The 12517-nt window shown below is 44.9% G+C and overlaps 1 protein-coding gene across 5 annotated transcripts in view; it reads right to left on the bottom strand.

Moving 5' to 3' along the window:
• The window catches only part of DCLK1 (doublecortin like kinase 1), a 333830-nt gene that overhangs the window by 88699 nt on the left and 232614 nt on the right, over nt 1–12517 (bottom strand). For all 5 annotated transcript variants that reach the window (XM_084631441.1, XM_084631440.1, XM_084631439.1 and 2 more), the window contains one exon: nt 7067–7183. In XM_084631441.1, the coding sequence (XP_084487567.1) occupies nt 7067–7183 (117 nt within the window). The remainder of the gene's footprint in view (nt 1–7066; nt 7184–12517) is intronic.

The raw sequence follows: 12517 nt of genomic DNA on the forward strand, positions 1-12517 counted from the left end.
AATGGTAATTGAGGCACACAGAGATTAAGGTCAAAAGTCTCCTCTAATTTGGGTGCCTGATTTGAGATGTGAAGGACTGGATTTTTATGAGAACTTACCTTTTTAAGGCACTATTTGTGTTGAGAACATAGCTCTCACTGATTTCAGTTGAAGATGGGAGAGCTCAGCCCTTCTGCAAATCAGACTCCAGATTTTATGTTGGGCCCCCAAATAGTGAGGAACCCATAATAACGGTCACCTGTGAAATGTTTTGCTTAAGCGAATTGCCCAGTATCACATGGGAACTCTGTGGTAGAGGCAAAAATAGGAACCAATTATCTGGGATGGCATTCAATTGCCTAAAGAGACCATCCTTTCGTTCCTGACCGTCCCCGGTCTCATTCACCACACCCATTCCAACTTGATGGATGCCAGGGGAGTGGTGCAGATCAACCAGCTGGTTAAACCCAGAGCTATAGGACCTCCAGAAAGAGCCACAGATCCTGTAAGGCAGCGGGACTACTCCTTTGGGAAGGGAAGAGTGACTAAAAAAAATGCTGCAAGCGGAATTGCTGCCGTTGCTTCTGACCACTATAGTGGCTCCCTTTCATGACTAGAAGGTATACTTCCAACGCACGCAGAGTAGCTCGGGAGTCTTTTAAAGAATGCGGGGTTTCATTGGTTTTTCTAAAAACAAAACCCAGCCATCAAATGGTAAGTCCTCAATGGTTTGTAGCATATCGGGTGCAATCCCCGAATTCTGCAGCCATGAGGCGCTACTCATGGTCACAGCCACCATAATAATTCTGGCCACGGCATCTGCCACATCCAGAGCCGACTGCAACAAGATCTGAGCCACCATACACCCTTCTGCAATGAAGGCCATAAACTCTTCCCTGGAGAGTTTGGGAAACTTGTCCATGAGCGTAGACATGGCTGTCCAATTGAAAAAGTTATATTTAGAGAGCAAAGCCTGCTGGTTCGCTATGCACATTTCCAAAGAGGAGGAGGTATAAATCTTCCTGCCCATTAAGTGCATCCTCTTAGAATCTTTGTCTTTAAAGGAGGACTTATACCTCTCCTCATGTGTGCTATCGTTTGCTGAAGTTACCACCAGTGAGTTGGGGCGGGGTGGAAGTAGAAGCCCTCAAAACCCTGCATGGGGATGAAGTACCACTTCTCCGAATGCTTCGCTGTGGGAGACAATGAAGCTGGAGTATTCCCACAGGGCCTTTGCAGGTTCCAAGAGAGCCTCATTTATTGGGAGGGCTTCTCTCTCTGCAGCTGATGACTGGTGAATATCCAGCAGCTTATGCATATTCTCCTGCAGGCATTCCACCCTGATAACCAAGGTAGAAGTCATATGCTTCAGGAGATCCTATATGCCTTAAAGACCTCAGATACCAAGGGAGAGGAGGATTCCAGCACAGTAGAGTCATCCATGGAGGACATGGAAGTGGTATGCTATGCCGACAATGGGTCCTGTTCTTGCGCCACAGGATCTGTTCAGAATAACCCTGGAGCGCCCGAGCAAATGAGCTCAACAGTTGCTTGCAGCTGAGGTGGTCTGGGAGGAGAAGCCACCATCGGGACCAGTGATCTTGCTCTGGAGCAGGTCAAGTCGGACCTCAGGGACCGAGGAGTGTTCTAAGGATTCCAAGGAGGCCACTGGGCTTATGGATAAAGTATTAGTGGCCAGTAGACACCACGCCAAAAGACCCTGTCCCGATTATGGGACAGATGCCAATCTTGGTACCAATGGTGGTCTGAGGGCTCTCTCTGACACCTATCCAACTATGAGGGACAGACAATCCTGACCTATATCTTGAGGAGTCCTGGAGGTTCTCTGATGACAACGGGGGAGTCGATCCCAACAGGGCAAACTAAAAATCAGATAGATCTGAAGCCCAATACAGGAGCATCATTGATGCCAAAGAGGAATGGTGGATTTGCACTGGTGGTAGTGAATGAGACACACTCCCATCCAGTATCAGGAGAGGTGCCAGTACTGAGGCTAAGGGAGGTACTGAGCTCGATAAAGGGAAGTGCCGCCAAGACAATGATGCTGAAGGATGACCCAATGTTGAAGGAATCTTCTGTGCTAGGCCCAGTATTGGGCCCAATTCCAAAACCTGAGGCCCAGGCAGGGTAAGCTGTGGTGCCGATGAGCCTGGTAGCTCTTTGACACGGCCAGAAGGTGCTAGTGGCATAATGGATGATGAGGCCATAGAAGGCCATGACACCAGCGAACACTTGAACCTGTAGAGAGTCTGAGACTGAGAAGCAAAGCAGGTCTTATGCCACTGTCGGTGCTGGTGCTGACATCACTGGTACCAAACTCACCATAGTTGGAACCAGAGTTGACAATACAGGCTCTTGGAGCCTTCAGTGCAACATCAGGGAGCAGTTAGATGGACCTGTATCCTGTGTGCCAGAGGGAGTATGGTGCTGTCCAGCACTCCTCTTTGAAGTCAATGAGGAATCACCCTGAGCCCTACAATGATCTTTCTTCCTCTTGGGGAAGATGGCAGAGCCCAAGCGTGGAGCAGCATTACTGGCTAATCTGAAGATGACCACTAAACAGACAAGGGCCTCGCTCCCTAAGCCGGCCTCATGGCCTGCTCTAGCAGGTGCTGCTTCAGTCACAAGTCTCTCACCACCTGAGGCCTCCTTGTGAATGACTTACAAATGGAGCACCACTCTTGAATGTGTCCTTCACTAAGACACAAGCAGCACCCATTGTTGGGAATCACCCACACACACAGCAGACAATGCTTGAACCCTGGTGAGGGCATCGTGCAGGACAGCCAACTATTCTAATTAATACTAAACTTTATTGAAGATACTACTACTTTATACAAGAAATTTTTCTCAGACACTGAGACAGAAAGCGCAAGGTGAAGAACATCACAGAGATCCGACTCTAGCCATGGGCAGTAAGAAAGAACTGAGGAGATTGGGATAGTGCTGTCCTTATATAGCCAGGGGAGGAGCCAGAGTTGCAGGGTGTGACTACCACCCCACCGGGTATTGCTAGGTAAAGTTCTCTGCTCTGGTGTGCAGGACAGACACAACCCTAAGTAGGATACACGGCTGCATCTACGAAGAAGAATACAGAAGTTTGGAGGAGCAAGGAGTACACCATGACATGGGGATTGCTGATTTGGGTGGAGAGAAGTGGCCTGTGTTAACATTGTGTTTTACCCATTCTGCAGCACCCAAATGGTGACTTAAGAGGTTGTGATCTACTGGACATTGTAGCAATTCACTCAGGCAGAAATGATCCGGCCCTTATTCCTGGTGTACAGCTCATACAATGTTAGAGAGCAGATTTGCGTCACATCAGAGATTTAGAACGTAAGAACGGCAATACTGGGTCAGACCAAAGGTCCATCTAGCTCAGTATCCTGTTTTCTGACAGTGACCAATGCCAGGTGCCCCAGAGGAAATGAACAGAACAGGTAATCATCAAGTGATCCATCCCCTGCCACCCATTCCCAGCAACTGGCAAACAAGGCTAGGGACACCATCCCTGTTCATTCTGGCTAATAGCCATTGATAGACCTATCCTCCATGAATTTGTGTCCAGAAGGTGTGATAGTTTTTTTCTGATTTGGCTGAGTGTCTGAATTATTGCTACAAAGACAATATGAAAGGAATTAATAAGCGTGGAAGAACATCAATAGGGAAATGGGAGGCAATTTTTCCCTCTTTGTCCTTTAATAGTGTTAGATGAAACCATGTGGGTAAAAGTGAACGGGTTATAAAAGGAGGTTGTACATTTCAGCAGCTGAGCTTGGCAGACAAAAGATGTGTATGTTAATCGTGTCCTGGGACATTGCTGAAATAGGGTACAGTTAAGATTACATGGGCAGCCTTAATGCTGCATTTCTCGGTTTTCAGAAGTTTAAGTTATGCTCAACTCAATGTTCTGCAAGGGGATGACATATCACTAAACAATCTTGCTTTAACCTACTTTTTTGCCACTGAATTTATTAGAAAGCCTTGATTCACTTCCTGAACATCATGTACACAGAATGAGGTAGTGGTCCTGTGGAAAAAGTAGTATGTGATCATCTGATTAAAGACTGTTATATGCACAAGCAAGCCAAATTAAGGTTGCATGGGCAAATTTTGGCATTTCCTAATTTTTGAGTGACTTTGCAACCTTAACTTTCTTTTCTGTATGTAATTTAAATAGTCAGAATCTCACTCTCTATCTTAATGAATATTTAATTATTTATACAAAGTGGAACAGTTGCAACAGAAAAGATAGCAGGACTTTCCATCCCACCAGTTGGGGAGGTCACCTAGTATCTGGAAGACCCAGATACTAAATTAGGCAGAACAGAGACTTGAACTTCTGTCTCCCACATCTCAGATAAGTGCCCTAATCTAGTAGTTCTCAAACTTTTGTACTCATGACCCCTTTCACATAGCAAGCCTCTGAGTGTGACGCTCCCTTATAAATTAAAAACAGTTTTTATATATTTAATACCATTATAAATGCTGGAGGCAAAGCGTGGTTTTGGGTGGAGGCTGACAGCTCGTGACCCCTCATGTAATAACCTTGCGACCCCCTGAGGGATCCCAACCTCCAGTTTGAGAACCCCTGCCCTAACCACTGGGTTATTGGCTATTTTGGAGTGGGATCGTCTGTCTCTCAAAACTTCACAAGGCTCATTTTTGTCCTGCATAGGAACAAAAATAAATTGCAAAAGTTTAAATTATTTCACAAGACACAATTCTTGTTTTCTAGCCAACCCTGCTATTAACCTCATGTCCAAAACCATACTGTGTTAACATATTTGCCAACATGTCAAAAATGCTGCCAGAATATTTTTTCCAAATAAACCACAGATTTGGGGTCTGCCAGAGGGATCTCTAGATACCTAATCTGTGCACAGAAGAATGGTGACTTTGCACAGAAATGTTGTTGAACACATAAATGCAGTATACATTAAGCTAATTCCATCCATAAGTGTAGCCTTAATGTCAATGCAGAGCCAATACGACAGCTAACAGGCCCTCACTTTTTAAGGTCTGATTTAACTCTATTCTCCCCACCTATAAACTGCATGGTACTCAATTTATCTTCAGGATCAAAGAACAAATCCATCCTGTTGGGTTTTGCATGCCTAGGCTTTTAAAAACTGTTCCTTACACTGTCTGAATAAATAATTGTCCCCTATAAAAATTATTTAATTCTACCCCCTATATCGATACTACTCCTCATTACCTTTTTGCAGGGTTCCTCTACTTCTGCTGCTGTTATGGTATCGTATTCCTTGGACCTAAGCTGACCACATAGTTCACTGGCAAAGGTGTTCAAACCCTCAGACTCTCCCAACCAAACTAGGCTATCTGGCAGGTAAAACAGTTAAACAGGTTCATCAGTGAATAAACTAATCCCTATATATAGTTTGTTTAAGCAATCTGGGACTCTTTGAGATAAAATACACTAATATATATTTTTCACACTATACACTTGGCAAGAAATGCTCATCACTTTAATTTTCAAAAGGTTTTTAAGGTATAAGAAGGCATGGCTTTATTTGCAGGTTGCAATCTAATGTGTCCTCTTCAGATAGGTTTGCCAACCCTCCAGGACTGGCCTGGAGTCTCCCGGGATAGGCAATCCTCTCCCAGTGATGCTTGAAAGCAATCTGGGAGATTTTAATAGGATGTTTTAAGAAAATGACCTTACATCATGTAGGGGAAAAAGAATCTCCAGAATAGCTTCAGTCACAGTTGGCAACCCTATGTTGTACACATAATATCTGCATGTTCACTATTAAGAACTGTTAATTGCATATTCAGTAGTCACCATTGAAATGTAACCAATTGCTTACTTTTCTCTTGGGGAAAAACTGCGGAGAGGAACACCAGCTGGACACTCCAGCCAGTAGTATAGCTGCAGAAACAGTGCAAACCAGGGACTGCTGCATTGCGGGGAGGGACTAAAATGGGGCCCAGCAAGGCCACCCCTCCCTCAACCACCTCTAGACTTGTGCAAAGGAGACCTCCCCCATTCCGGAGGCACTGGGATATAGGGCTGCCCGGCCTCCCACCACATGGCCTTGGAAAAGAAACAGCTAGAGACTCCAGCTGATAGGAGCAGCTATAAAAGCAGCCAACTAAGGTACCTTCAGACATTTAGAGAATTTTTTATAGTTTTTACTGGACTTTCTCTGCCCTGGGCTGATTGGCTGTTTGCTCCAACCCTCCTCAGTCTTTTTACTTCAGTTTCACTTCACAGCTGCTTCATTTACCCTCTTCTACGTTGCCCTTTCCCCCTCTACCCTTCATGAGAGAGGAAGAATCTATTGAGTCGGTACAGAGTGCTCCATTAAGATCCAAGTTTTTGCCACGGTACGTTCAGTGCATTACTGAAATAACCCTGACTCAGAGAAATTATGGTTATTTGCAGGTACCTGGGACAATAAGATATCATGGCACAGAGACCATGTAAAATTTACAGTTTACTTTTGAAGATTTTAGCACAATATAATCCATTGTTTTTCTGCAAATGATCCCTCTGCATTGTGAGTGTGTTTCTATCAGTCTAAGCTGTCTTTTCTTGCCTTTTAACTGTCTTCTCCTAGATAAACCGACCCCTGCCCCCCAAAAAAATCACGGAACTAACATGCTGTTTGCTGCCATCACATTGTTCACTCTGCTTGTGTGTTCTACCCCTTTTCCCACCCCATGTCTCTCTTGTCTATTTACTGTGAACTCTTCTGTCTACTACTCTGTGTTTTTATGGTGCCTAGCCATTCTTGGTTTGTACTATAATAAACATGACTAACTAGAACAGTAGTTACCATGTTGTGGTATTTAAGATTTTGCAATACAGGTATTTTTCTACAATTTAGATTGGGAAATAAATGTATCTCAGATACCGAGGTAACTGTCCGATGACATTTTAGTGTAAAGTATTGTATCTGTACAGTATCTTGCAAAAAAAAAAAAACACCCAAAAAACGAACAAACAAAAAAAAACACACCACAGAGATTTTAACACTTTACCAATTGTATTCGAAAGCATTTGTTTTTGCTAGTAGGAAACATTTCTTCCTTGCTTTACCTGAGCTGGTAGAGGCAGGAGACTTGCTGCGTCTAGATGGACCTGGGCTCTTGGTGGTGCTCCTACGTGATGTTGAAGCTATTTTGGTATAGGAAGTAGATTTCACTACCCGACATTCTAAAAGACAAAGAAACTGTACAAGTTAGCAGTTAAGGAAACCAGCAAAGAAATGGAACAAAAACAGCACAGAAAGCACAAGCATTTAACCCATGCTTATATTTATTCCCCTTAAGTAGTTTTATGGGAGAGGGAAGAATTTATTGAATCTGTACTGAGGGCCCCATTAAAATCCATGCTTTTGCTACTCTACAGTGAATACAATACTGCAGTAACCCTGACTCATAAATATTATGTTAACTGCAGGTACATGGAACAGAAAGATCTCATGGCACAGAGACGATGTAAAATTTACAGTTTACTTTTGAAGATTTTAGCACATTATAATCCATTGTTTTTCTGCAAATGATCCCTCTGCATTGTGAGTGTTTTTCTATCAGTCTAAGCTGTGTTTTTTGAGAGAACATACCAGAAGACTGTTTTTATATCTCAAAATGGTAAGAGTATATGATATGATGCAGGTGTCTGTCACTCATGAAAGGTTTGAGGAAAACGAAGCAAGGGTTGTTGCTCCTGCTTAATTGTCTGGTGAGCAACAACCCACCCTGTAGAACATGCAATTCATCAAGGGTTGAGGGAAATGGCACTATTTGCTCATAAGAGACATCAGTAAAATCAATGAAGGGGCGAAATTACCCTCCTACTTGAGGACACAGCAAGCTGTTCAGGTTAGAGTTTATATACACCCACACAGCTCTTGAATTTATGCCTACAAAATGGTTCTTGGCCTGAGGATGGATACAATATATGTGCATGAAAGCAGAGGAATTACAGTCATAATGGCAACACATTTCATCACCAGACACTTCACAGAGTTTAAAAAAAAAAAAAAAAGATTTAGGCTTTTTAGCCAAGATCGGATTAGAAGAGTCTGCAGTAATGTGTGTACAGAGTTCACATGACAACGTTACTACACTTTCTTAATTTAAGAGAAACTGATCCACTAATTTATTTGTGCACCAGGACTGTCTCCCCATCTTCCTCCTCACAGGTTCCTTCCAAATTATTTAAGAGAAACAAACAAGCTTTTTGACAGGTTTCAGAGTAGCAGCCATGTTAGTCTGTATCTGCAAAAAGAACATGAGTACTTGTGGCACCTTAGGGACTAACACATTTATTTAAGTATAAGCTTTCATGGGCTACAGCCCACTTCATCAGATGCATAGAATGGAACATACAGTCAGAAGATATGTATACATATATATATATACACACATACACACACACTGTCACGGTTCCTTCCCCACTCTGAACTCAAAGGTACAGATGTGGGGACCTGCATGAAAGAACCCCTAAGCTTATTCTTACCAGCTTAGGTTAAAAACTTTCTCAAGGTACAAACTTTGCCTTGTCTTTGAACCCTGTGCTGCCACCACCAAGAGTGTCAAACAAAGAACAGGGAAAGAGCCCACTTGGAGACCTCTTCCCCCAAAATATCCCCCCAAGCCCTACACCCCACACCCAAACCCTTGGATCTTAAGAACAATGAAAAAAACACAACAAGGAACACTCCAGACACCTTATCGTCCCGCCACACCGTTCTCCAGCAACCCACCTCACCCCAGTGACCCGTCAGTTGGACGATGTTTTAAATGTAATGAGCTGGGGCTTGTAAAGGGCAGCTGCCCCAAGAACCCCAACAGATTACAGTTCATTGCACCGGAATCACACCAGACGTCCTCAGGCCCAGATACCTCCCAGATACCCTCAGAGCAGAGGGAAACTATCAGTGTGGGTGGGAAGGTCACCGCATGGAGGGACACCGGAGCACAAGTGTCAGCTATTCATGCTTCCTTAGTGGACCCCAATTTAATCGACCCAGAGATCCAAGTGATGATTCAACTCTTCAAGTCAAACTCTTTTGACTTGCCTACAGCCAAGTTGCCAGTCCAATACAAGGGCTAGTCAGGAACGTAGACTTTTGCAGTCTATGATGATTATCTCATCGCCATGCTGTTGGGGGAAGGCTTGGCCAATCATGTGAAGCTAGCCAAGAGGGTGGGAATGGTCACCCGCAGCCAGGCTAAGCAAGCTGTCACACCTAGCTCTGTTCCGGAAACTTCTACCAGGATCCGGTCAGAGGTGATGGAACCGGACCCCATGCCCACATCTGCAACAGCAGTAGTTTCAGAGTAGCAGCCATGTTAGTCTGTATTCGCAAAAAGAAAAGGAGTCTCAGAATCAGAACCGAGGGAACAACCAGCACCAGAACCATTGCCAGCACTGAATCCAGTACTTGCAACCCCAACACCAGAAGGCCCCACCGAACCTGCACTGGCAGCAGCCGATAACCCTACACAAGAGGCTCAGCTGGAGCTTGAACCCCAACATAGTGCACCAGTGGAGAGCGGTTCACAGTCAATGGAAACAGCCCCATCACTTGCATCGCTTCCAGAGGGACCAAGCCTAGGTCCACAATCCAATGAGGAACTGATGTCTCCAGCATCAAGGGAACAGTTCCAGACCAAACAGAAAGCAGATGAAAGCCTCCAGAGAACTTGGATCGCAGCACGGAGCAACCCACCGCCTCTCAGCTCTTCTAATCAATCCAGGTTTGTTGTAGAAAGAGGACTTTTATACAAGGAAACTCTTTCCGGTGGACACCAGAAAGACTGGCATCCTCAGACACTTGGTAGTTCCAACTAAGTACCGGGTAAAGCTATTAAGCTTAGCCCACAATCATCCTAGTGGCCACGCTGGGGTGAACAGAACCAAAGACCATTTGGGAAAGTCATTCCACTGGGAGGGAATGGGCAAGGATGTTTCTACCTATGTCTGGTCTTGTGAGGTGTGCTAAAGAGTGGGAAAACCCCAAGACCAGGTCAAAGCCCCTCTACAGCCACTCCCCATCATTGAGGTTCCATTTCAGCGAGTAGCTGTGGATATTCTGGGTCCTTTTCCAAAAAAGACACCCAGAGGAAAGCAGTACATACTGACTTTCATGGATTTTGCCACCTGATGGCCAGAAGCAATAGCTCTAAGCAACACTAGGGCTAAAAGTGTGTGTAAAGCACTAGCAGACATTTTTGCCAGGGTAGGTTGGCCCTCCGACATCCTCACAAATGCAGGAACTAATTTCCTGGCAGGAACTATGGAAAGCCTTTGGGAAGTTTATGGGGTGAATCACTTGGTTGCCACACCTTACCATCATCAAACAAATGGCCTGGTGGAGAAATTTAATGGAACTTTGGGGGCCATGGTGCGTAAATTCATAAATGAGCACTCCAATGATTGGGACCTAGTGTTGCAGTAGTTGCTCTTTACCTACAGAGCTATACCACATCCCAGTTTACGGTTTTCACCATTTGAACTTGTATATGGCTGTGAGGTTAAAGGGCCATTACAGCTGGGTGAAGCAGCAATGGGAGGGGTTTATACCTTCTCCAGGAACTAACATTCTGGACTTTGTAACCAACCTACAAAACACCCTCCGAACCTCTTTAGCCCTTGCTAAAGAAAACCTACAGGATGCTCAAAAAGAGCAAAAAGCCTGGTATGATAAACATGCCAGAGAGTGTTCCTTCAAAGTAGGGGACCAGGTCATGGTCTTAAAGGCACTCCAGGCCATAAAATGGAAGCATCATGGGAAGGGCCATTCACAGTCCAGGAGCGCCTGGGAGCTGTTAATTATCTCATAGCATTCCCCACCTCCAACCGAAAGCCTAAGGTGTACCATATTAATTCTCTAAAGCCCTTTTATTCCAGGGAATTAAAGGTTTGTCAGTTTACAGCCCAGAGAGGAGATGACGCTGAGTGGCCTGAAGGTGTCTACTACGAAGGGAAAAGTGTTGGTGGCGTGGAAGAGGTGAACCTCTCCATGATCCTTGGGCTTATGCAGTGACAGCAGATCAAGGAGCTGTGCACTAGCTACGCGCCGATGTTCTCAGCCACCCCAGGGCTGACTAAATGGGCATACCACTCCATTGACACAGGTAATGCTCACCCAATTAAAGCCCAACCTTTCTGGGTGTCTCCTCAAGCTAAAACTGCTATAGAATGGGAAATCCAGAGTATGCTACAGATGGGTGTAATCCGTCCCTCTGGCAGTGCCTGGGTATCTCCAGTGGTTCTAGTTCCCAAACCAGATGGGGAGATACGTTTTTGCATGGACTACCGTAAGCTAAATGCTGTAACTCACCCAGACAACTATCCAATGCCATGCACAGATGAACTATTGGAGAAACTGGGACGGCCCAGTTCATCTCTACCTTGGACTTAACCAAGGGGTACTGGCAGGTACCACTAGATGAATCCGTCAAGGAAAGGTCAGCCTTCATCACACATCTCGGGCTGTATGAATTTAATGTGCTCCATTTTGGGCTGTGGAATGCACCTGCCACCTTCCAATGACTTGTAGATGGTCTCCTAGTGGGATTAGGAGAATATGCAGTCGCCTACCTTGACGATGTGGCCATATTTTCGGATTCCTGGGCAGAACACCTGGAACATCTACAGTCTTTGAGCGCATAAGGGAGGCAGGACTAACTGTTAAGGCTAAGAAGTGTCAAATAGGCCTAAACAGAGTGACTTACCTTGGACACCAGGTGGGTCAAGGAACTATCAAACCCCTACAGGCCAAAGTGGATGCTATCCAAAAGTGGCCTGTACTAAAGTCAAAGAAACAGGTCCAATCCTTCTTAGGCTTGGCCGGATATTGCAGGCAATTTGGACCGCAATACAGCCAAATCGCCACCCCCCTGACAGACCTAACCAAAAAGAAACAGCCAAATGCTGTTCAGTGGACCGAAGAGTGTCAGAAGGCCTTTAACCAGCTTAAAGTGACACTCATGTCTGACCCTGTGCTAAGGACCCCAGACTTTGACAAACCGTTCCTAGTAACCACAGATGAGTCCGAGCATGGTGTGGAAGCAGTCTTAATGCAGGAAGGACCGAATCAAGAGTTCCATCCTGTCGTGCTTCTCAGCAAGAAGCTGTCTTAGAGGGAAAGCCACTGGTCAATCAGTGAAAAGGAATGTTACACCATTTTCTACGCCCTGGAAAAGCTACGCCCATACATTTGGGGATGGCGTTTCCACCTGCAAACCGACCATGCTGTGCTACAGTGGCTTCATACCGCCACGGGAAATAACAAAAAACTTGTTCGGTGGAGTTTCTCTCTCCAAGATTTTGATTTCAACATCCAACATATCTCAGGAGCTTCTAACAAAGTGGCTGATGCACTCTCCCATGAAAGTTTCCCATAATCAACTGGTTAAAATCGTCCTTGAGATGTGGAAAATATTGTTAGTGTTTATACACTTGGTAGTATGTTTAGAGATGCATGTGTCTTATTAACTCTGTTTTCTCCTAGAGCTCCAGGAAGAAATCACAGCC

This window comes from Lepidochelys olivacea (assembly GCF_965140295.1).
Source record: "Lepidochelys olivacea isolate rLepOli2 genome assembly, chromosome: 1".
Classification (NCBI taxonomy): Eukaryota; Metazoa; Chordata; order Testudines; family Cheloniidae; genus Lepidochelys; species Lepidochelys olivacea.